Genomic DNA, 24,852 nt, shown 5'->3' on the forward strand with positions numbered 1-24,852 from the left:
TTCTGCACTATCGGCATTACTAGCTATGCAGCGGAACAGGACCCCGCTCACTGTCAACCACCCCAGGCACGACTCCCAGGGTCCCAGGGTGACAGGTTTCGTAGCCAGGGTTTGCATCTCCACCCATGTCTTCGTTGTTCGAATGTTCATGAAGTTGTCGGTGGAGTCTGCTGGGTGCTTTCTGAAGAGGTCTGCCTGCAGTCTTTTTTCTTAGCAAGCTCCTCTTCAGAGCCCAACACCCACCTGCCAATCAGACGCCTCTCCCCAAGGGGATGATGGGACTTCTGTTTGGGAAGTGTCCTTTATCAAAGCCCACGGCCAGGACTGCCTGGGGTGGGGGTGGCTGTGGAGACCACAGGTCCCCATCAGAGACCAGGGAGCTGCTGACATTCAGTTAAGACACTCAAGTCACACCTCAAAGGACAGGACTCTACACTAACTTCTATAAAAGCACTACAAAGGGGGAAACGTTCTTTTTCCCCAAGTCAGACCAAGAGCTCCTAAAATGCATGTCCCAGTGTGAGGCAAGGAGCAATTTCCCACGGACATAGGGGACCTTCCTTAGGGACCTTCGGGTCACTGCAGACCGCACCTTGGCCTGGCTCTGGGTCCGCACTGCTCTGCGGGGACAGCCGTGCCGCACTCCCAGCCCTGGCCGTGCCAAAGGGGCGCTGCTCTCACCTCCGGGAAGTGAGGGAGACAGGAAAGTGCGCAGAGGCTCCTTGTCCACCAAATGTGTCTCTAGCAGCTTCTTGAAGAGGAAGACAGACAGGACGAGGGTCCCCAACAGCTGAGCTTGTGAGGCCTCGTTTGAAGGCTTCCCAGCTGGTGGGAGAAGCCTGCCCCTTCCGTGGGCTCGCCTGAGCAGTCCTCACTGGCCGCCTCCTGTTAGTCTCTGTCCTGAGGATCTGGGCACGCCACCCTAAGGTGCCAACCCTCAGAGCCCGTCCACACTCCGCCAGAGCACAGACAACACCAGAAACAGAAGGACAAGGGACGAACTCAAACACCAGGCGTCCACGGAACACCTGGGAGGAAGCTGCGCCTGCTCGAAGACATCAGAGAGGGATTTGCCCTTGGTGGCTCATGAGACCCTTCCGGAAGCGAATGCCAATGGGGACAGGGAAGGCAGGCTGGAAGAGCTTCTCCCTGTCTCCCCTGCACCGTCACCCAGGTGGGCTCCGGGCGCAGCCCCACTACTTGGCCTTCACCACCTGCTCGTACGGGGGCGGGGGTGTGTTGCAGTAGGAAGGGGGCGGGGGGTAGGCCATGCTTCCGTGTGGCGAGTTGGGTTGGACCTGGAAAGCCATCGGCATGGGATTGCCAGCAGGGTTCATCCCTGGTCCTCCGGGGTCGGTGTAGTAGGGCAGCCCCGGCGGCTGGGCTCCTGAAAGGCAGAGGAGCCGGTATGAGCACAGCAGAGAAAACCCACTGCCCTTCGCCCCAGAGCTCTGCCGGGGCGGGCGGGCCCTGGAGACCACGGCCCTAGCTTTTCCCCAGCTGACAGGTGTCAGAGGCCAACACGCCTGAACACAGCCGGCACCTGGGCAAGGTGACGAGCAACAGCAGGTCCCTGGCCTCACGGAGCTTCCAACTTCCTGGGGTGCCGATGACTAGTAGGCACACACACTCAGGAGGGTGGCTAAGTGACAGGAAAGACAGTGACAAGGTCAGAGAGGACCCTGTACACTTCAGGGCCAAGAAAACTGGGGCCACAGCAAGGGAAGCCAATTCACAGCTGATGAGGTACAAACGGGCTTCCTGCTCTCTGCCTGAGTCCCCCAGCAGCCTCCCCAGCCCTTCGCAAGCACGTGCTGAAAACCAGCCCAGGAGTGCGGCCTCCATTCGCACCGGCCGGGCTCACAGATCGTCAGGGAGGGGGCCACCTGCCATCCAGGGGAGCCAAGTTCAGGAGGAGATGACCTGCAGGGAACGCCCTGCAGGCGGAGCACTTAGGGAATCTGTTTGCCTTCGATGCTGCTGCGGAGCCGCCTTTGGGAGCTTCTGTGCAGAAGCAGTAACAAAACACAACGGGATGACAAGCACCAGGCAGTGTGCGGGGAGGGACACGAGGCTGAGGAGCAGGTGGCAGGAACAACTGACATTCGGGACAGGAAAAGAACGCTGCACAGTTACGGTAGATGAGGAGAGCGCAGAGGAGACTGGGGAGACACTGCACTTGGGGCGGGGGAGCTGTGTTGTGGCAGCAAAGGAGGGAGACGCGATGGGCACTCTACAAGGTCAGAGAGGTCAACAGCGGAAGGGCACATTTTCGGTGAACATGGCACTCAGGAGTTCTCGTCAGCATTTCTGCACAGAACCCCAGCTGTGGCCCAGCTGCGGTGGCCAGAAGCCTTTCAAGGGGGCGGGGTGGGGGGGAGGCAGGCACAGGAAGATGTGTCTGTAAGGAGGGGAAAGGCCTGAGCCTGTGTACAGGGTTCAGGGACAGCTATTCAGGGAAGAGAGAGGGTGTCCAGGGGAGACTGTAAGGTCAGTGAGGGCGGGGGCCTCACCAAGCTGTTCAACATTAGGACCGCACAGCCAATCAGAGAGCTTGGGGCGGCAGTGGGCACCTGATAATCTGGGGAACAGGCAGGGGCAGCAGGGGCAGCGGCCGTGAGAGGCCCCACTGTGTGGGAGCAGCCTCTGTGCCAAGCACAACTGGGAGCTCCTTTGTTTGACCAGCTGGATTCCTCCGTCCTCAAAGAAGAGGTGGTCACAGGTGACAGCAACATAGTGACAAGGAGGGACACAGTTAACTGGCCTGGGATTCAGTGCGGTGGGGACTTTATGCACAAGGGTGGAACATTCAACAGGTGAACTAGCCCTTCAAATTGAGGGTTATGGTAGATGGCCCAGTTAAAGAAAGAAAACAGAAATGTGGCCTGAATTTTTCTTCCAGCACATTCGGGGGGATGCCCTCCTCGAACACTTACAGAGGACATGTGAACGGCAGGGAGGGGCGAGGACAGAGGGCTGGCTGACCTGGCGTGGGGTTCGGGGGCTGCCTGGTATAGGACACATTGAAGGCCGGCTCCTCGATCAGCGGCGGGGGGTACATGCGCCTCCGGATGAAGAAGCCAGCTCCACAGCAGAACAGGACGCCCATCATCAGGAGGAACCTGGGCGAGAGACAGCAGTGAGGTGCCCGGGCATGTGGGCTCGGGGCGCCCATGGCCACTCGGACACAGGGAGCAGAGTGTGCTGAGCCCCCCACTCTCGGGCTGGTCCTGCCCTGGCTGTTTGCCCCAGGACATCCCTGGATGGATGACCACAGGGAGACCCTTGGCTGCCGACCTGGGGATGCCACTGCGCAGAGGCCACCCGCGCTGAGAAGCTAGGTGAGAAGCTAGGTGAGAAGCTAGGTGAGCGCTCGGTCTCAGAGAGCCCCACAGGGCAATCTGGCTTCGCAGGGATGCGGCACTGCTTCCCCGCCGCCACCCTGACCTCCAGGCGACACTGCCACCTAAACAGGAAGTGCCTTGTCCGTCCATGTGACACTGCCACAGAAAGAGGAAGTGCCTTTTCCATGCTGTCAGAACACCAGGCCGACCCAGCCTTCGCCTCCCTCCCAGTTTCCCTGCGTTCCGTTCTTCACAGTGCGAGTGACGGTGGTGAGCAGCACACTGTCCCTCCCAGCAGCCTTCTCTCCCTTGGTGCGTGACCATCCACACAGAGATGTCGGACGGCACAGCAGGCACAGAAAAGTCACAGGCATGGAGGCAACGCACGTGATGGAGAAGCTGCAGGTCTACGATCCAGGCTCTAGGAGCAGCCGAGCACTTCCCTCCCATGACCACTGCATCTGGGGGACAGCGGAGCTGCCTGCTGCAGGGACAGGGATCATTCAGCTCAACTGAGGACTCTCGGCAACTCGCCACACCGCTGGTGCTCTGGGCATGATTGGCGGGTGAAGGAGTGACTGCCGTCACCTTCACATCCGACAGCATCTGTGTTTCTGCAAACAGGGGAGTTCAGAGAAGGGCCGAGTTGTCCTCCCTGCAGAAATGTGAAAGGGAAACTCCTGCCCGTATGTGAGCTTGTGCGATGGGACCCCTGGAACCTCCCAGAACCTCCCACAATACATCACACCGAGTGTAAGCCACACATTGCTTGGTGAAGGGTGAGCACACCGCAGAGCCAGCTGCGTCATTGCCAAAGGCACCTGTCCTCACATGAATGAAATTTAAAAGAGTGGATGAGAAAGCCTCTGAGACTCAGCGAGATGTTGGCGTCAGTCTGTCCATCCATCAGTGTGTATTTACTGGACAGCCAGGGACACAGGCAGGACAGGACCAGGAAAGGGTTCCCACTGCGGCGTCTGGTCTGTCTTCTAACCCGGTGCACTCCCCAGGTGACTCTGCAGCACCTGCCGAGCTCCCAGCACCTGCTGTCTTATGGGGGGAAGACAGGCGAGGTCACTCCCTCACCGTGAACTTGGCATCCAGCAGGGGAGGAGTACCGTAATCAACCAATTTTGAAATGACTTATTTACAGTGCTGGTCGTAAGTGCTAAGAGGGAAAACCAGGGGCGCGACATAGGGCTGTCTGCTCGTGGTCAAGTACGTGACCACTGTGGCCATTTTTAAGTGCTCCGTTCAGGGCAACCAGGGTTCTTACAAGCGTGTCTGCCACAGGACGATTAAAATAGCTTCTCTCCTTCAAAGCAGCGTGTGAGCTGAGTCAGAAGGATGGAAAGAAAGAGGCAAGTTGAAGGGATGGGAAGGAGCTTTCTGGGTAGATGGGGCAGCCAGGGCATCCGGCCAGAAGTCCAGGTGAGCACGAGGCCCAGAGAGGCCAGCTGCCACTGCAGAGGGAAGGGCAGTGGAGGTGGCGGGCGGCGGCAGGGAGGGTGCCCTACTAGGAGCCAAAGGAGCCCAGCTGTGCAGATGCTGCAAGGCCTATAATGTCTGAGTGAGGTGCCCACGCATCAGAGAGAACAGCTTCGTCTCTGCGACCTTACTTCCCTCGGGTGGGGTCAGTGACCGCACTACAGTCAGTGCTGGTTCCAGCTGTCACATCAGAGCCAAAACTTAAAGCAGTGCTGGGCTTGAGTGCCCTCAGGGTTTACCTTCTCACGTAACACCGGGGCTCACTCCCAGCAATGCAGGAGCCCCCTGAGGTCCTGGTCTCTCCCGTGAGAAAAGCCAAGATGCTGGCTACACTGTCGAATGCACCCCCTGCCCCTCCAGACCAATAGAAGGGATGTTGCACCGCACACCTCGGACCGGTCCAGAGCGAGTGAGTGCGCGGCAAGGACAGACTGAGGCACGGGGCTGGAGGCCAAGGTCGGCTCCAGTGACAGCCATCGGCAGACTCGTTCCTTATTGAAACAGGAGTCCGAAGAGATCTCAGTTCAGAGAGAAGCTGACGGGGAGAGGGGTGGGGGGCAGAGCCGGTGTGAGTGAGGGTACTTGGGGACAGGCAGAAGAACAGATCTGAGTTCCCGGAGGAAGGTTCTCTACAGTCTCCCCGTCTCTCCTGAGCAGGTTTGGAGAGCTCTCCTGGCTTAGGAATCTGTGCCGTTGTTACCACTGAAGGTGACCTGATGACCTCATTCAGACCTTGTTGGTTCAAGATCACTCGAGAGTCCAGAGCAGGCAGGGCCTTCGGGAAGCACTCTGCTTCATGACTTCAGTTGTAGAGTGAGGAGACAGGAGTCCCAGAAGTCAGGTGGGAGCAGGGCTGGAGGGCAGCCCCTCCTTCGCTCCACATCTAGCTGAGTGGACCCCTCCTCTGGGCCCTCCCCAAACACCTCCACACAGGTTTCCCAGCATGCTTTCATCCAGGCCCATTCTTCCTGCATCCCTGTCCCTGCGATGAGCTGGCCCCTTTGTGCCGGCGCCTTTTCCCAGCGAGTCCAACATCGAGGCTCCACGCCGCTTCCAGAGCACAGCGTGACACATTCCATGGGTACTTCTGTTCAGATATCTGTCTCCTTGGGGGGCCTGACCGCTATAAGGGTCTGTCCAGGGGACGCTGGCGCACACTGATGACAACGGTGGCTGACAGAGGAGCACATGGAGTGGAGCCGAGCATCCTCTGACATCACCTGGGGCACCGGGGTCCCCACCCCAACTCAGGTTTAGAACCTGGTGTCTCAACACCAGTAATCCGACCGAGTCCTCGGGCATCTGGCACTCCAACCTCGTGGGACTCGCCCTCATTCTCTAGGACCTGCGAGGTGCCCCAACCCTGACGGGAGACCCTGGCCAGCAGCTCAGAAGCACCTGCTGCAGGCTCGGGGAAACCTTCCAGGGACAGAGCTGCTCGGGGCCCGGGCCTCCCAGTTCTCCGGACTCTCTTTTTTTCCTTTTAATCACATAATACCTGAAATTCGACAAGTGTTTTCATTTTTCAGGAGCAGCCCCACCACCACCTCCTCACCACTCAGCCGGTGCTTTAGACCAACCCGACACCATCCCAAACCATTTCGGGACTCGTGCCTGGACAGCCCGACCTCCTTCAAGCTCATGGTCCCACTGAGGAAACTCCTGAGCACAGCAAGCGGGAGGCTAGCAGAGTGCTGAAGCACCACCCCATCCCGGCCTCTCTCCCGGCCCTGGTGCCAAGCCCCTCAGCCCTGAAGTGTGTGTCTACAGATGTGTTTACAGTCGGGAAATCCGAGGCTGGAGAAAAGTCATCTTCGATTACAGAGTTTTAGGCAGTAGCACTTGTGAGGAGGGGGAAGCCACCAGCCTGTCACTGCTCAGGAGGGCTCCCCACAAACAGCAACATGGTGGCGGGGACACCCAAGCCAGCTCCCAGGGAGGCTGGGCCAGGGGTCCGACGTGACGGGTGAGTCCAGCCCCCCACCCCACGGCCAACACCCTGGGACGGAGGCAGTGAAAGGGGTCTCTCCTAGTGAGGACATGTGACATGTGGAGTCCCCGCTTATGGGTGGTTTCCCTAAGCAAACACCAGGGACAGGTGAGGGAAAGACAAAACCCCACTGAAAAGTTCGAGCGGCTCCGGCAACACGCTCCAAAAAGGCCTTTAAGCCCTCGGAGGTCCATGCCAGTAGAACCTGAGAGTCCAGAAGAGGTTTGTGTCCAAAGGCAAGTGGTGTCCCTACCCTCCAGGGTGTCTGCCTCGATGGCACTCCCACACCGGGGGGCGGGGATGAGGAGAGGGTCCAAGGACGGCTATGCCCACGCATGCTCGGCCATCCCTGGGTGGGAAGCGACAGCTCCTTTCTACACAGTTGAACAAACTCTTGGACACACCGCCAAGCGGGTAGCCGCTGGGATCCCTCCTGTGCATGGAGACTAGGGCAGCCCCTTCTCCAAGAACACTTAGCATCACTGCCTCATTCCCTCTCATCAGACAGTTTTATGGACTTCAGACAGTTCCAGCTTCGCGCAGGAGAGCAGGGGCTGGACGTCAGGACTCGGCTGCCTGTGAGGCAGCAGAAACTTGACTGTAACATTGTGGATTCCCCCATTCAGCATCATTCCAAGAACTGGGAAGGAGCTGCCGCCCCGCCCATGCTCCAGAAGCATCAGTCTTTGTCCCCGGCCCCTGGCCAGGGGCGGTGGAAGCAGCTCCTGCCCTTCAGGGGGCAGAAATGCCTCGGGGAAGCCCACCACACCTGCCTGCTTGCCGACAGAGGCCGTCCCCAAGACGGTGACCCCAGTGAAGGTGCCGCCACCCCGGGTAGTGGAGACAGTCCTGGCTGTGGGCGGAGCCCCTGGGCGGGTGGGGTGGGGGCAGGCCCTCCAGACAAGGAGGGGTGCGACCTACCAAAAGTACCAGAGCCGCTGGATGGACAGGGCCCGCACGCAGCACCGGGAGCCGCAGCAGTCCTCGTAGGGGCGGCATCTGTGGAGAGAGGGCGCGGGTTGGTCAGCGTGGAGAGTTCCTAAACAACCACTACCAGTAAAACCTTTCTCCCCATTCTGGGAACGAGAAAGCGCCTCCCACTTGCACAGGAATCTGCTCCGGTCAACCCAGCGATGCAGAGAGAAGAGGCATTCAGACCAGACGCCCCCTCCCCAGAGGCTGTGCTCAGCTGCGCTCCCCAAGGAGAACAGCAGGGGTTCAGAAGAGGGGCACGTGGAGGGAGTGCCCTGCCCGAGTCCCCTCTCGCCAGCCCCGCGCATCCCCGAGGAGAGCCAACCTCGGCATTGGCCCAGGTCTGCCATCGGAGCCAGGAGGGAAGGGCACACCAGGTCTCCTACTGGTCAGAGGTGGCCCAGAGCCTCAGGCCCCTGGAGCCAGCCGTGGCTTCTCCAACGCCAGCAGGCAAGTCGGCAGGCTGGCCAGACCCCGGCTCTACGGAGCCTGCTTCCGGGATCTTGCTCTGACACCTGCCAACAACACTTCCCCCCACTCACCCCGTTAATTATTCACAGCAGAGGAGGGAGCCCAGAGAGACACAATCAAGCAGGGTAAGGCTAGTACTTGACACAAGACGCTTCACGCTCCAGAGGGAGACTTAAGAATAGGGTCCAGAAAGGCCCCAGGGACAGACGGCCCTGCCGGGAAGGAAGGGCTAAGCCAGGGCAGGAGCTCTGCAGGGCAGGCCCCCTCCCTCGCCTTCCCTCCCCACGGTCCATACACGCTGGTTCCCTGCCCCTTAGTGGTGGTGTGGATGTCCACAGACACGGGAGGAATTAAGGCAGGACCCTGCTGGGGGTGTCCACTAATTCTGTTATTAATTCACACGTCCTGTCTTCCTTTTACATTTGAGCCAACGTTTTCCAGGCATCCCCTCCTGTCTGTCCTCTCCATGGAGCTGGGCAGTGGGTGGTGCTCCCCTGAGTCTCTGTGCCTCTGATTTCCGAGGTGTTCTCTCCATCAACAGCACGAAGGTCCCAACCCAGAAGTACAATGAGTGTGCAAACAGAGCACCCAGCACCCAGTTGCCCTGCGCCCTTGGCTCCATCCGGGAGGTGTCCAGGATGTGACCCTGTCAGGCATGAGCCCCTGGCGAGTGGCTTCACATCTCCCACCATTGGCTGTGTTGTTTGTAAAACCAGGTCCAGACGGTCCTGAGATTTTCTTAGTGTTGTTGACAGTTGGAGAGAATAGAGATAAAGCAAGGACCAGCTCTGGGGTCAAAGCTTTCCCCACCCCCCCGCCAGCTCTCCAGAGGGCCCCTGGGTTCTTTTCACGTTTAATGTAAGTCAATTGAGTCATGTCTAGTTAAGAAGACCCAGCCACCTTCTACCCTACCCTCCGTTTTCTAGGTGGAATAACCAGACTCATTTCTACTCAGAAAGAACAGGAACCTGGCACCTCTGAGTCACCAGCTTTCTCTGGCTCATTTAAAGTCACATGACAGAGTCACAGTCTCGAAAACATCTGTGTCCCTGGCTGTTGGAAAGCCCCTGCTCCACTGCTGAGCCTCCAGCTGCCAATCGGAAAAGGGGGGCAGGCCCCAGGGACAGGAGAGACACTGCTCTTGACTGAAAGGTGCCCACAGCCCATGACAGGGTCGGTCATGGCTGTGGGGATGCCCACTCGGGCACCAAGGGGCCGCCAACCTCTGGATACTGCAGACGCACTGGGAAGGGCCCCTCCCAGAATCACCAAAGACAGACCTGGCAGTGAGACACGTGCGTCCAGTCCTCCTGCCCCTCTGGGAAGCAGTCCCCGAGTCTAAAGCCAGGGCTCCCACCCGGCCATCTCTGGACACAGACCCACCAACCCCCTCCAGGCCACCAGACTATAGACGTTAGTGATGGGTGAACAGGAATGCACCCTCCCAGCAACGGAAACGGGCAGCTCCCACGACCACATCTACTTTGTAAGGGGACAACTAAGGCAAAAAGCCACATGACCCACCAAGACGGCAGCTGATGAGATCAGGGGCCCTGACCCACCACTGCCTCTGCAGGTGCAGGTGCCCCGCCCAAGGCAGGACATGCTGCCGGTCACCCAGGGAGGGACACGGAGCTCAGCACGTCCTGCAGCTCGCTGTGCATCGAAGCCAGCTCCGGGACCTGCAGCTGCATGCAGACCTGTCTCCGACACATGTCCCCTCGGCCTGCAGTGCTATCTGGATGCGAAGGGAACGGGGAGCAGACAGCAGTGCCTTCAGCTACGGGCAGCCCTGAGCCGCCACTGCCCCAGGCTGTGCTGCTGTCCCCGAGGTCACGTGGATCTATGCAGGAGGACTAGGCAGGTAGAGAAAAGAGAAGGGAGGCGAAGGAAGTGGATTGGGGTGGAGGGGAGGCATGTGACCGCCCTGCTATTTTTAAATCACACTGTTGCTAAGAGGAGATACCTAGTAGCCCTGAACCACGGTTCTCAAAGGGACACACTTAATTAAAAGCTTTGGAAAGGGCAGAAGGTAGACAGGAAAGACAGGTAGCGAAGGGGAGGAAGAAAGAAAAAATAACAGAAAGATTTAAACTGTGTGTTGCTTCTCTGAGCTCCACAGGGCCTTTTTCTTCAAAAATAAGGAGACTAGCCCTGTCTAGGGGATTGAGCACCGACCTACAAACCAAAGGGTCGCCAGTTTGATTCCCAGTCAGGACGCATGCCTGGACAGGGGCATGGAAGAAGCAACCAGTCAATGTATCTCTTACACATCAATGCTTTTCTATCCATCTCTTTCTCCCTCCCTTCCCATCTCTGTACATAAATAAAATTGAAAAAATAAGGAGACTATTTTGTGTATGCAGGTATGTAGGCAGTCTTCCAGCTCAACACTGATAAAATAACAAACTAGAGAAAGCCCAAAACCTGCAGGAGGGGGAGGCCAGAGAGAGCGCGATCACTTGGCATAAAGAAATCCACACAGGTGAGAGTAATTTTGTATGTCTGGGGAGCGACAGGCAAAACCTGATGTCTTACAAAACTGCAGCCTCTGTTAGCTCGACAACTGTAATGCTAGAAGGAAACTCAAGAACACGCGGAGGCAAGAGAAGCAGTGACAGTACCACTGGGATTTCTGGTGAGAGAAACGGAGTTCGCCCTCCGCCAGAAGACTAGTCGCTGAGGCAGGTGTGCAAGCTAGGTGCTCTCTCCTCGGTGCGGTCCAGGATAAACGACGGTCGGCCAAAAAGTCCGTATGGTTTTTTCCATAAAATAAAAGACACAGTTTTCATTTTCACCCATAACTTCATTGATCTGGTTATTTTGAGTATGCCGGCTGTCTCCCACTACTGGCTTCTAGTGGGTAGAGGCCAGGGGTGCAGCTAAACATCTTCCAATGTATAAGACAGCCCACAGCAGAGAATTATTTGGCCAAAATGTCAACAGGACCAAGAAACTCCACGAGCCACTTTTGACACGTTCGATCAGTCACAGCACCTTCTCCACACAAATCTTTTTTGTCTGTTTCAGTTGCATTTTTACCTTTCTTGAAATAATAAAGCAGAATACACCAAAAATGTTGCATCTCTTCTTCCATCTTCAATATTAAACTGGCAGCATAAAAATTCACCAATTTTGATAAGATTTTTTTCAGTGCACACTGATATGACAGCTGTCACAATTCAATCTAACAAAACTGTTTTGAATGAAGTTAAAGACAACTAAGTGCTACTAGAGCCGACTTGCGGGGGGGAGAAAAGAACTTTTTGGTCAACCCAATATAAGCACAAAACAGGTGATGTTTGGAACATATCTTCTGCAGGGGCAAAAAAGAAAAGAAAAGAAAGAAAAAAACCTATAACAGAATAAAAGGTTGCCACCTCAGTCAACAAATCTTTAACAAATTTTCTGTTTTGCAGAATCTTGTGTAAAGCACTTTGCCCAGGAGAAATGAAAGGCAGAACTTACTGGGCATGTATTTTTTCAATGAGATCTGATATAGTTCATGGGCTTTTCGATTTAATGTTAAAGGTGCCTCAACAACACCTAATCCACACACGTTATTCTCATACCTCAGCCCTGGGGCGAGAGCACCTTCCCTGTCCTGCACCAGGGGACCCCGGCACCAATACAGGGCTGACCCTCAACAGGAGGCTATGGCTTAAACGGACGAAGTGCATCATCACAGCCCGGAGAGCAGCACGGCAGACGGAGCACGTGGCCTGCGGCGGGAGTGGTACCCAGAGAAGGCCACGGTGGGGGAAGTGCTGTCTCTAAGCAATTGGCTGTCGAAGTCCAGTCAAAATCCTGAAGAAAAGGGAGACCAAGGAAACCCTACAGGGCAGTCCCTAAGGACAGCCAGTCCTGGTCAGGCAGACATAAATCAGTGGATAGCCAAGGAGACACAGTCGACGGCAGAGGAAATGCAGCCGTTGTTTGTGAAAGATGTTGGCATGCACTGGGACGACCCCATGATGGATCTCACAGAGAAATCAGCATCTTTCAACGGCGGTGGGTGTGGTCTCACTACATGTTCTGTTCTTTAAGGAGAGAACAACCACAGAGCAAAAGGTCTCAGCACCCCCAGAACAACGGGCGGGACCGCATCAGAGCATTCTACCACGCGGTACCTGCCCTCCTCATCTCTGTATCCGCGGTGCACTGGTGGGAGATCACGCTGATGAAGTTCAGTCTCACGTCTAGTGCTTTCGGTGAACTTTGGCTGTGACGTGGGCGTGGCGGGCCACATCCCCCGAGTACCTGCAGCACTGGGCGGAAGGCTACAGCCAGAGTGCTGCAGGGATCCACGTCCCTTCCCGGCCTGCTTCTCCTGGCCCCGCAGATCTCAGTTCCAGGTTAGGGCCGACGTGTGTTCTGAGAGCCTGTAAGTGCCCCCAGCTTCCGGTCTCTGTGGTACCCACACTGATTCGTTCGCGGATGAGGACCCAGTGACTCGTCAGAGAGAACGTACGTACCGCGGGTACTGCACGCAGCTGCGCACCCAGCGCAGTCCCCGCACCCACAGCCACTCAGCACTCGTATCTCTTGGGCCCCTACCCTCATCTGTCCTGACGGCTCTCCCAGGGCTGCCACTGTAAGAAGGGGTTCTGCTGCCAGGTGATGTGCACAGGTGTGTCCTACACCTCTGGAAGGCTCTGCGCCCCGTGTTGGAATACAACATGGGCCCTTGGGCGCTCGTGTCAGGCCCTTCGGGCATTTAACTCCCATCTTGTCTTCTTGCACTCAGTGCCTTTGCTGAGATGTCACACTTTGGTGATGGGATGTTCCATAAGGATGGCTGGATCCCCGTACTCTGCTCCAACTGCTGCGGGACCTGGGACGTGCTGGTCCATGCCTGGCTCTAGTATTATGCTACCAAGGGTGATTCTGGTTCTCCACGAGAGGGGTTCGGGTCGGCTGCCTGGGGAGCTGTCTGCTCTCATGCACCAATGTGCACGGGCTGTTTGCTCGCGCTCTCTGTACCCAGCACTGCTCACGCCCTGCATGCTCTTTGGAATGGCTTTCAAGCTCGGGGTCGATGGCCGGCAGAAAGGCTAACTTGGATGTTATCGTTTGGATTTCCCTTTTCGCGGCAGCCGAGTCATTCTGTGCTTTATCCTTAGGAGTGGTAGGCACTCCCACAATGCCTCTGAAAAACGCCACATTTCTGCACGCTGCCTGGCCACGTGCCTGGACTTGTCCTTAAGTCCTGGCATTGCTGTCCTTCCGTGACTCTGCAGACTGGGGCCGGCACCTGTTTCCGGCTGCTCCTGCAGTTCTCTGTGTCATTTGGGCCACTCCAGGCCTGACAGAGGACTCACTGAGCTCGGAGGTGACTGGAGCTGAGCTGCTGGTAGCTCTCTGGGACCCTGGGCACTTAAGCAGAACACTTCTTCCGTTTTGGGGGGAGGAGGGAGACTTGCAGCTAATGTGATGACAGGGTTTTGCTGGGTCACGTTCGCTTAAGCCCCAGAAATTGTATGTGTTGTGTTTCTGGACTATCTAATTAGAGGCTAAACATTGTGTTTTCTTGGCCACTGAATTAGCCAAAACACTTACAAAGCAGTCATTTTTAGATGCCCCTGGCTTAGAAATGCTTTTCCATGCACACTGTTGAAACCTATACCAATTAACCATGCAACGGGGGAAGAAAAGAACATATTATGGAGCGTTCTGCTATTTCTAGTAGAAAGAGAGAAGATGTCTATTTTCCAAAGACAATCTTATTATACATCCTAAGTTGTATTTTTCTCCTGGGCCTGTATTTTTTCTTTTTTTTTTTTTTTTGAGGAAAGTTCAGTTTGGCTCAATTTTCACCTTGTTTTCATGACCCAGGGGAGGTCCTGGTTTGTGGGAAGCAAAATTATGCCTTTCACCTTGAATCCTTGAGTTTGGCATATTGGGAGGAACAGAAACAGGAGTGACAAGAGAAAGGAGGCAGGGGACAAAAAATACTCCCTCTTGTGACTTCCGAAGTGATTTGTGAAAAAGACTTACAGAATCAATCATGTTTCGATTATTTTATCGCGGAACTTATGTGAAAAATAACCTTTTTGGTTAATCTTTAAGGCTATAATTTAAGTTATTTAGAAGTATCCTTTGGTACAATTATTTTGTTTTCTAACAAATATTGATGAATTATTTTGCAGACAAGTCTGTAACAGAAGTATCAATCAACTACATTAATATTAAAATGATTATGAAAAGATTCAGAAGCTGGGAGCGGGGGGGGGGGGGGGGGGGCGGGGGGGGGGGAACTCCTGCTGTGTGGGGCATTCGGAATCCCTGCTCATCAACCCAACACCCAGGCTGGGAAACAGCCTGGTCCCTGAGCTCCCGCCGCGCTCACAGCGAGCCTCCCTTCCTCCGTCCGCACCAGGCTCTTCAAGTGGGAAACTCCCCCAGACCGACCGGTAAGAAAAATACACAGACCAGCCAGTGAATACAGCACCCTTTTGGCTACTATTACATATTTCCTGTCCAATTTTCCTACCGACTAGGATACATAGTGTTTTTTCTAGGATATTAGATTCATTACTGAAAAATCTCATGTTTTGCCAAACTCCATACTAAAAATAACAGAGTCTTGGGGGGAAAACTGGTTTGGGGCATTCCACACAAAACCTGTGGGACTTCAAAACACAATCAAAACTAATAATTGACAACCTGGGAAGGTAATCGGGCCACCTGGGGAGGTGGCTCAAGAATAGCCAGTGACTAACAGAGCTGAAATTAAACATACAAACAGGGGGAAATGCAGCAACCCCTAATCAGATCAGGCCCTGGAGGACACAGGAAGAGCCATGGAGGCTGTGACCACACCTGTCTGGGGCAGGGACCCAGGGCCAGGTGATCTCTGAGACCACACATGTACACACACACTCAGTCACAGCAGCTGAGCTCAAGGCCAAAATCCACCCCCCCCCCAACCCTTGCCCCCGTGGCCCAGGCAAATCCATATAAGCAACATATCCTGGCCTTGCTCACCACCTTTCCCCTCTGACCAGCCCCGTGTGAGCACACATGCACCTCAGAAGGCAGCCCCGGCACTTCGTGACCGGCCTGAGCAGGCTGAGGGTCCTCAGGGTGGCCACGTGCGCGCTGGTGTGCGCTTCTGTTACAGGTGCAGGGGAACCCAGGACAGGGCTTCCTCTGTCCCACACCCAGTCCTGTCAAAGAATTCCAATTCCCAGAGCAACACGTGTCCACAGAATCGAACCCCCGGGAAAGTGCGGATACTCACATGTAATACGTTGGGTAGAGTCCTTCAAAATACCAGCAGTGCTTTTTGGCCTCCGTGCACTGCAAAGAGAAAAAGAAAACCCTGGTCACTGGCGTGTCCGCTGCACATGGTGGAGAAGGTCCCACGGAAAGAAAGAAGCAAGGAGCGAGGATGGAGCCGGAGGTGTGAGAAGCAGGGCGAAGAAGGAGGGAGATCCATGCCGCCCAGACCGTTTCTTCTTTTTTAAATGAAAAAAGAAGTAGGAAAACATCTGTTTCCTGCTTGTTTTTCTAGCCTTTCATATTTCTAAATGCACTGAGCGTAATTGATTTATTGAAAAGGTAAAATAAAGACAATGCATTTTTTAAATGTTATCTTCACCAGAGGACATGTTTTTAATTGATTTTAGGGGGAGAGAAGGGGGGAGAGAGAGAGAGATATCGATGTGGAATTGAAACATTGACCAGCTGCCTCTTCCACAAGCTTTGACCAAGAATCGAACCTGCAACCTTTGGTGTACGGGATGATGCTCCGGCCCACTGAGCCACCCGGCCAGGGCAAGACAATCCATTTTTAAATGTACGTGGTATTCAGACATCTAAAGAATACTAGAGGTAAAGTATTACAAAAATTTCCACCCATCCCCCTCAATTTTCATTTCTGAAAGATATTTCCCAGATCTTTATATTTCAGAATATTCTAAAAGCCACATTCAAATCACGGATCCCCCAGTGGGGACCTATGTCTGCCATCTAAGTCAGGATCCACTGTCCCCTCTCATTCGGAGGGGTGATAAAGGGGGGGGGCAAGGAAAGATAGCAGGAGCCCCCGTGCTTCCCAAGGAAGTCAGACACTGACATTCTGGAGTGCCGGGCAGAGCAGGTGCGAAGCCACCACCCTGGTGGGTTGACTATCTCACCCAAGTGACGCCAAGCCAAAGGCACCAACTGTGGCGTAAGAACACTACGCAGAAATGCTCTGACCTATCTGAACAAGATCATTTTCTAAAATTATTCCACTCATGCCACCATATTTTTTTAGTTCACAAGTTCCTACCACTAGGATCTAGTTCACTGACCCCTACGGTGCATATAACACCTTCAAAATCATACAGCACAAAGCTACCAGCAGCAGGGAACCCGCACGGTGACAACAAAGCTTTCTATGAGCAAGGCAGCAGCTAATTGTCTTGTCCAAGCACCCCCTCCCCCATGCTGCCCCCTCACCCCACCCCTGGTTGGGGCTGCTCCCTCCCTCCTCCACCCTTCTGGCAGGGCTATGACCTGTCCCAGGCTGCCTGACAGCAGGAAGAAGGTCAGAAACAGACCCCGAATCCACAGCAGAATGCCAGGGGCAGGTGAGTGCAATTGCTATGCACTACTCGGGCTAAATGAGGTGCGTTATGAAAAGAGCAAGGAACGCTGGTGGCTTGTGTCTGTGCGTGCGTGCGCGTGCGGTTTAAGACACTCAGAAGCACACTCAGGCAGACCCAAGGGACCCAGTTTTATTAACGGAAAATGAGTTTCATTTAGACAGTGTTAGCTCCTGCCCAGCTCAAGAAATGAAGCTCAGACAGCCGAAGAAATCAATTTCTTTTGACAAGGAAGAGCAATTCCAGGTCTCTGCCCCAAAGAACAACTCATTTCACCAGTGTGTCTTCAAGGAGGCATTTTAAATGTCTCTCCTTTACTCTCCGTCGCCACCAAAGATAGGCACACTTTCTTGTTCCACCTTGAAACTCCAGCTCTGCAGCATCAAGGAGCAGCTTCCTGTGACATGGCCCAGAGCCCTGGAAAGGCCAGGACTCACTTCTGAAAGCTCTCCCCTTCCCTCCCAGCCCAGGCTCAGTCCCCGAGGGCCCGGGTGGGGGCCAGCAACAGTCCGGGTGCAGGAAAGGAAGACCTGCCCCACCCACAGACGCCTGATGTGGGGTTTCCCTTTAAGTAAAGAGTTCCCTAATCAGAAGCAGCCACGCATTTTGAGACACACACCCCCACCCCACACCTCCTAACTCTTAACGTAACAAAAAAATAACATTAACATATTGCCTTTGAGGACATTTTTCTTGGTTTGAGAATATCAGGAACACCATTTTATGGATGAAAAAACCTGGGGCTCTGAATGAGTGTCTTGCTCGGTCACTAGGGGGGTTGTTTCTCCTACACTGAGCCACATTGCCCTGAGGAACCCATCCAGCCCCCCTCCAGCGCCGCCCCCCACTCCACGTCCCCTGACTATAGGGTGGTGGCAGGGAGCCAGGTGGAGACATCCAACACCTGCTCCCCGCTCCCTGTTAACAGACTCTGGGGAAGGTTCTCCCAGCCTGGACCTCCTCCACGCTCGGCCGCCCAGGTAGGGGGGTGTGCAAACAGGCACAGGTGTGCCTGTGATTTTCGGGGGATGGGCCCCGGCACCACAGCAGGGTCATAAAGGCACAGCACACCCCAGGCACTCGCACACCCAGTGGCTGGGAAGGAAAGCGGGCGATATCTGGAAGACCAGGGGAGCATTTGCCTTCACTTGTCACTCCCGTTCCACACGGTTACTTAGCGGGGGGCATTAGTTCTGACAGCAGACCCTGGAAATGACGTCCACGCCCACTCCTAGCAGGCTGGCTAGGCAAATGACAGGGCGTCCCCACAGCAGAGTGCTAAGAGGCCAACGAGAACGCGATCTCAGAAGCGGCCTGAAACGACTCCCAAGGGACAGTGCCAGCTGCAGAGGCAGTCCAGTGATGCCCACTTAACGGGGGCTGCATTCTGAGACACGTGTCCTCAGGTGACTCTGTCGTCGTGCGGACATCACACGGTGTGCTCACCGGAACCGAACCTGGACGGTCCAGCCTGCTACTCACCTGGGCTGTGTGGTGTGGCCTCCTGCTCCCGGGCTGCAAACCCATGCAGCACATTCCTGTGTGAAATGCTATGGGCAACTGTAACTAAATACACCTCAACAGAGAAAAGGAGCAGTAAAAGTACGGTGAAGTGACAACAATGGTGCACCTGCACAGGGCGTTCACCCTCAATGGAGGCTGCGGGACGGGACGTGGCTCCAGGTGACTCAGGGAGCGAGTGGTGAGTGAGCGTGGGGCCGGGGCCTGGCTACGCCTGGCCGTGGACTTTATAAACACTCGGCACTCAGGCCACGCTAAAGTTATAAAACACACGAGATCAAATCAAGCACAAGAGATGCAGGAGACGTGAGATGCAAGAGGCTGCTGCTGGGGTGACACAGCATACGGACAGTTATTGTTTTAATAAGCAGAAAGAGGACACTCTAAAATGACAATAAAGTGGACAGGTAGGGAACACCCAAACCAAAACAGTCACTCACGACCCTGAGCAACACCATGTGCCGCACACCATCGCACGTGATCTACTTTCACGCGGCTGGCCGTGCAGTCACTTTACTCCAGCATCACCACAGACAGGCCAGGGATGCCTTGTGTTCCGACGCTACCATGGCTACGTCGCTAGGCAACAGAGGGTTTCAGCTCCATTATAATCTGATGGGACCACTGTCATCTCTGCAGACCGTCCCTGATGGAAACGGTGTGAAAACGATGACTGTACAGGCAGACCTCGAAGACCTGGAGAGTTCGGTTCCAGAATACTTCAATATACCGTATTTTTCAGACTATAAGATGCACTCCCCCCCGACCCTCAGACAAATTTGGGAGGAAAATGGAGATGCGTCTTATAGTCCGAATGTAGCATACATTTACACTGGTGAAATATTATGTTATTTATGTTATTAAATATTTTACCACATTTTTTGCTTCAAAATTTTTTTCCCTATTTTCCCCCTCTAAAACCTAGGTGCGTCCTATGGGCCAAAAAATACAGTAACAAGTATCACAGGAAAGCAAGTCATGAGAATTTTTGGTTTTGTAGTACATATAAAAGTCACGTTTACACTACGTGTAGTCTATTAAGTGTGCAATAGCATTATGTCTTAAAAATAGTGGACCCAACCTTGATCAAAAAAAACTTTATTGCTAAAATATGCTGGCCACCATCTGAGCCTTCAGCAAGCCCTAATCTTTTTGCTGACAGAGGGTCTCACCTCAAAGTTGGTGGCTGCTGATCAGGGTGGTGGCTGCTGAAGGCTGGGGTGACTGGCAATTTCTTAAACAAGACAACAGTGAAGTTTGCCACACCCACCGACTCCTCTCTGTAGCATGCGATACTGTTTGAGAGCATTTCACCCACAACAGAACTTCTTTCAAAACTGGAATCAATCTCAAACCCAGCTGCTGCCCTGTCAACTAAATTTACATAATATGCTAAATCCTTTGTTGTCATTTCAATCATCTTCACAGTCTTTTCAGCAGGGGTGGATTCCACATCGAAAACAGTTTTTATTTGCTCAGCCATAAGAAGCAACTCTTCATTCACTCAAGTTCAATCATGAGGTTGCAGCAACTCCGTCCGGTCTTCAGCTCCCCGTCCAATTCCAGTTCTCCTGCTGTTCCCGGCACGGGGCAGGTACTTCCCCCCCCAAGGCCCTGACCCCTCAAAGTCATGCATACGGGTTGGAATCCACTTCATCCAAACTCCTCCCAGTGTTGCTATTTTGACCTCCTCCCGTGAATCGCAAATGCTTTTAATGGCATCTAGAATGGTGAATCTTTCCCAGAAGGTTTTCAGTTTACTTTGCTCCGACCCATCAGAGGAATCACTATCTCTGGGACAAATGATTTCCAAGGCCCGTTTTCCTGTGAGCCTGTATCATCTAAGCAGAAGCAATATTGCCAAGCCTCTCGAAAACAGAGATTCTAAATATGGGATACCTTGCGTTTATTTGTGTGGTAGTTTCCCAAAATCTCCCTAGAAAGAGCAAACCTATCTCCAAAAAAACATTTAAATGGTGAATAAACAAAGAAAAATCAATTTCAAGTTTTCATCCACCCCTAAAAGTAGCTCTACCCACTCTGCAAAGATTACTACCAGGGTTTCTTAAGAAGTGCCCCCCTAGTGAGCCCTGGCTCAGTCGATGGGAGTGCCGTCCCATAACCAAAAGGTTGAGAGTTCAATTCCCTGTCAGGACACACACCTAGGTTGCGGGTCCAATCACCATTCTGGGTGCATAAGATGCCCTGGTCCGGGCAAGTACAGGAAGCAACTAATAAATGCTTCTCTCTCTCCCTCCCTCCCTCCCTCCAAAAGCAATGAAAAAAATGCCCTTGGGTAAGGGCAAAATATACATAAAAAATAAAAATAAAAGAAAGAGTTGTCCATCTCTTGAAAAAGAAAACATTTGTTAGGAGAGGCCAGGCCAGCTGCTGCCTACTACTCCCAAGCATTCTTAATCACCAGGCACTGTCCAAGGTGCTGGACAGCCAGTGGCCCCTCAATGCTGATAGTGTAATATCCCTTCCACCTGTGTCATGGGCACAATAACAACCACAGCCATCTGTTTCTTGAAGCAATCACAAAGAGTAGAAACATCCAATGTATGTACAAACTGTTAACAAAGCAGAATACGCAAGACTGTGAGAAAACGTCCACTGTTGGGAGCAATTCCCCTGAGGGGATCTAGAAATCGAACCACGAAGGGACTCAGGGAAGAATCCCGTGGGCTGCTATTCAATGACTAGGATGTATATCAGTGTGGTTAAGCCCGTCTAGATATAGTTACCCACATGTAGCCAAGATCTAAATAAGCCCCAAGGAACAAATCCTTGCCAATCCCCAATATAATCCTCCTGTTGACGTAAATCGTTCTACGTCTAGTCATACTCAGCAGAGGACAGCCCAGGACACCACTGCTAGATAAAATGGTTCGACCCGTTTCTGTGCTGCTGAGGGGCTGCTCACCATCCAGAACCTCGGACAGCACCTGGTGGCTGAGGCTGCTGGGAGTGGCAGGCTGCCGATGACGCGACCGCTCCTAACAAATGCACATTTTCTTTTTCAGTAGAGGGGCACTTCTGGAGAAACCATGTAGTAATCTTTGCAGAGCAAGTAGGGCTACTTTTAGGGGTAATCATAAAAAACCCTGAAACTGCTTTTCCTTCGTTTATTCACTTTTTAAGCATTTTTTGCAGGGGGGAAATGGGTTTGCCCTTCTTAGGGAGATTCCAGGAAATTCCCACGCAGATAAGTCTAAGGTGTTCCGTACTCAGAATCTCTGTTCTCAAGAGGCTGGGCAACACTGCCTCCCAGGGTGCCAGTGTCTCACAAGCCTGCACAAGTCCGGGGAGAACTTGAGTTACCTGTGACTTTGGGACCCACAGGAGTTAAGGGCTAGGGTCTAAGGGATTCAGAGCACAATGGGTTTTATCTAAATTCCACCCCTGCTCCTTTTACTCAGGGGCAGGTGAGGCGGGGTCTTTAAACGAACAGCAAACTGCCAAATCAACGCTTCCCCAGCATAGCTAATCCTGCCAACATCTGGAACCTGAGGGTCCTCATCTTCCTTACTGTGGGGGCAACATCAGCCAGTCTGACCTGAGCCAGTAAGTGGTAGGCAGACCCTGGGAAGATCAGCCCAGTGGCTTTCTCTCAAAGGGGGGACACACCCTGCTGCACCCAGGTGCTGCTTTCACAGTTCATCAGGGCTGAACTTGACACATAGCCATGGGACCCTGGCAGCATCCAGGCATCCATTCCCCGCCCAATGGGAGTTCATGCTCCTCACAGACTCTGAACAAAGGGAGCCTATTGGATGCTCACAGAGTTGATGCTCAGGACCAGGGACAGAGGCAGCGGGCAGGGCTAGGTTTTGCTGCAGTCCCTGCAAAAATATACGGGAGAGTGACAGGTAATTATCTCAGGGTATCCAAATTTCAAATAATAGCAAGGATCATGCTTCCAGGTTCTGTGTTGGCATTTGAGTCCATTCCCTAAGTGCCAATTATTTAGTCCTTGGAAGTATGGACAACCTGTTTTTCAGGAATGCCTCACCTGCAAGGAACCTTGGTTTCTTAGAAATGAGAGTCCGAGGCGTCTCACCAGCATCACTTATCAAAGGCAGAAAGCAGAGAAACTCTTTCGAAAAACAGAAATAAAAGATTCCTCAGTGCCTGGCAGGGGAACCTACATCAGGAATGCACCTAATGAATCATCAGGGCTGTAGCAGTGTCTGCTACCGTCCTGAAGACTCTGGGGCCTTGCCGGCTACAAGACACAGTTAGTTCCAGCTGCATATCCCTGGGAAACTTACTCTTAATGGAGTCTCTTTGCTTCACCTGCTCTAGTTTTCAACAAGAGAACGGTACAGAAGCAAATCTCCTCAAGGTCCCTAATTCAAGGAGGTCAAATTCCTCATCTGCAGGACATGAAAATTAATCAGCAACTAAAACTAAAAGGCAAATGATAGAAGAAAGTATTGAAACATAGGAAGGGTACTCTCTTTAAAGAATATAGAGCTTACATAAGTTACGAAGAAAAAGGCTGAAATCCCAATAGGACAAGATAAAATGGGAGAATTCTTCAAAGAAACACAAAAGGCCAATAAACCTATTTTAAAAGATAAAATTCATCAGCAATCAAATACGTGTAGATTATAACGGTACGGCTTTAACTATCAAAACCCGACTACCCGCTGCTGCCGAGGGCACGAGAACCCAGGCCGCACGTGACGTGTGTGGAGTGTAACTGTAACTCTCAGGAAGAGGAGGTTTCAATGTGGATCAGAACGCCTTTAAAGTGCACAGAACGGCAACTGGGCTATCACACTTATGCCAAGAAAATCATGGTAACAATTGTGAATAAATGTTTTGAAGAAATAATAACTGGAAATAACCAACGCTTTCAAAGTATGGGTTTGGTTAACAATAATAATAATCCAAAATACATATGAGTAGGCACAATCCAATCAGATTGTTTAAAAAAAATAGTATGAGAAAGAACATTTTGCTAAGAAAAATAAAGCCAATGAAATAGTGTATCTAGGGAAGTATATTATCCATCATAGTGGAGAGAAAATAATATGGAAAGACAGCAAAATACTGACAATAAATTGTCTTTTTGGTGACAATAGAGGTGATTTTTTTTCATTGTATGTTTTGGTGATCAGTTTCCAAATTGTCTGTATAGAACTCATAACATTTTGTTTTAAACTTTCTATTAAATTTTACTTTAAAAAGCAGATCACTTGCAGTCCAGTAAAGAAATGGAGGGTGAATATAAAGAGATATTTAAATTAAGGAAATATAATTGGTTCACAAAAGTGAACATTACCCAACTAGGATTTAAGTAAAAAGTAGCAGGTGAGCAAAGTTTGTGAAAAGTAATATACAAGGAAGGGAATACTGAAACAAATTCACAATCAGCAATTGAAACTGTAGGTGTAAAAAGTTTAACATCGTGGAAAGTGCAGAAGAACACGGTGAGAACCACAGGAAAGAGCCCTCACCCACTCTCCCAAAATAACCTTTTATGGGTCATTAGAAACCATGCCTTGGAGCATCCCTCTCCTCTTAGCACTGTCATTTATGGGTTCTCCTTGAACAAAGTAAGGGGCCAGGGCACCTAGCAGGTTTGCCCAGAAGACTGTTACCTCTGCTCGGAAGGCCAACCCGTCAGGAGCAACCACGCTTCAGAGGGGCCTGAGCCCAGCCTCTGGCACCAGGCACCAGCCTCTTTCCCTCTCAGAGGAGAGGTCTCAGCCGCTGAAAATACTCAGAGGTGTAGCTTTAGGGCACAACACCCCCAAAGGAAGGCATGGGATGCAGCCAGAAAGGTTAATGGGACAAATCATTCAAAGGCCGACGGCACTTCATCAGCCGGGTCTGAGCGCAGGGGTAGCAGATGGGGACGGCAGAGCTGCTGTTCTGCGCTGGCGCCGACGTGGACGATCCACCTGCTATTGTACTGAGATGGGCCCAAGTCCAACAAAAACATTGAACATGGACCAAACCTTCAGACGCGCTCCCAGAAGCCTGGATCCAGGGACATCGGCTTTCAATGTCACTGCACAGAGTGCGGGAGCCACATCTGACGGACGTCACCTGCTCGGTTCTGTAATCACCTGGTCTGTGATTCTGGCACCCTGCTGGGATGCTATTGCAGGAAGTGAGGAGAATAGGGACAGGTCAGCTGGCTGTTTCCAGTCTCCTCACACAGTACCCACAAATGGATAACAGGCCTATCCTTCAAAAGACCACTCCTGCCCCTGGCCGGGTGGCCCAGTGGGTTGAGCATCATCCTGTACACAAAAAGGTATGGGTTCGATTCCCAGTCAGGGCATGTGCCTAGGTTGTGGGCTCAATCCCAGGTCAGGGGGTGAATGGGAGGCCACCAATCAATGTATCTCTCTGGCATCAGTGTTTCTCTCCCTCTCTCTTCCTCTCTGTCTAATATCAGTAAACATTTTAAATTTAGAAAAATAGAGACTCCTTTCCAGTTGGGCCTTAACCT

The 24,852-nt window shown here is 52.8% G+C and overlaps 1 protein-coding gene across 2 annotated transcripts in view; it reads right to left on the reverse strand.

The window, feature by feature from the left end:
- Positions 1-1,054: 1,054 nt before the first annotated feature.
- Positions 1,055-24,852, reverse strand: part of VOPP1 (VOPP1 WW domain binding protein) — a 36,435-nt gene continuing 12,637 nt past the window's right edge. For both annotated transcript variants that reach the window (XM_053926643.1, XM_045197354.3), the window contains exons 2-5: positions 15,509-15,567; positions 7,744-7,821; positions 2,986-3,122; positions 1,055-1,387 (exon numbers count right to left, since the gene is read on the reverse strand). In XM_053926643.1, coding sequence (XP_053782618.1) covers positions 1,197-1,387; positions 2,986-3,122; positions 7,744-7,821; positions 15,509-15,567 — 465 coding nt within the window. In that variant the 3' untranslated portion in view covers positions 1,055-1,196. The remainder of the gene's footprint in view (positions 1,388-2,985; positions 3,123-7,743; positions 7,822-15,508; positions 15,568-24,852) is intronic.

Source organism: Desmodus rotundus, chromosome 6 (assembly GCF_022682495.2).
Source record: "Desmodus rotundus isolate HL8 chromosome 6, HLdesRot8A.1, whole genome shotgun sequence".
Taxonomy (NCBI): Eukaryota; Metazoa; Chordata; class Mammalia; order Chiroptera; family Phyllostomidae; genus Desmodus; species Desmodus rotundus.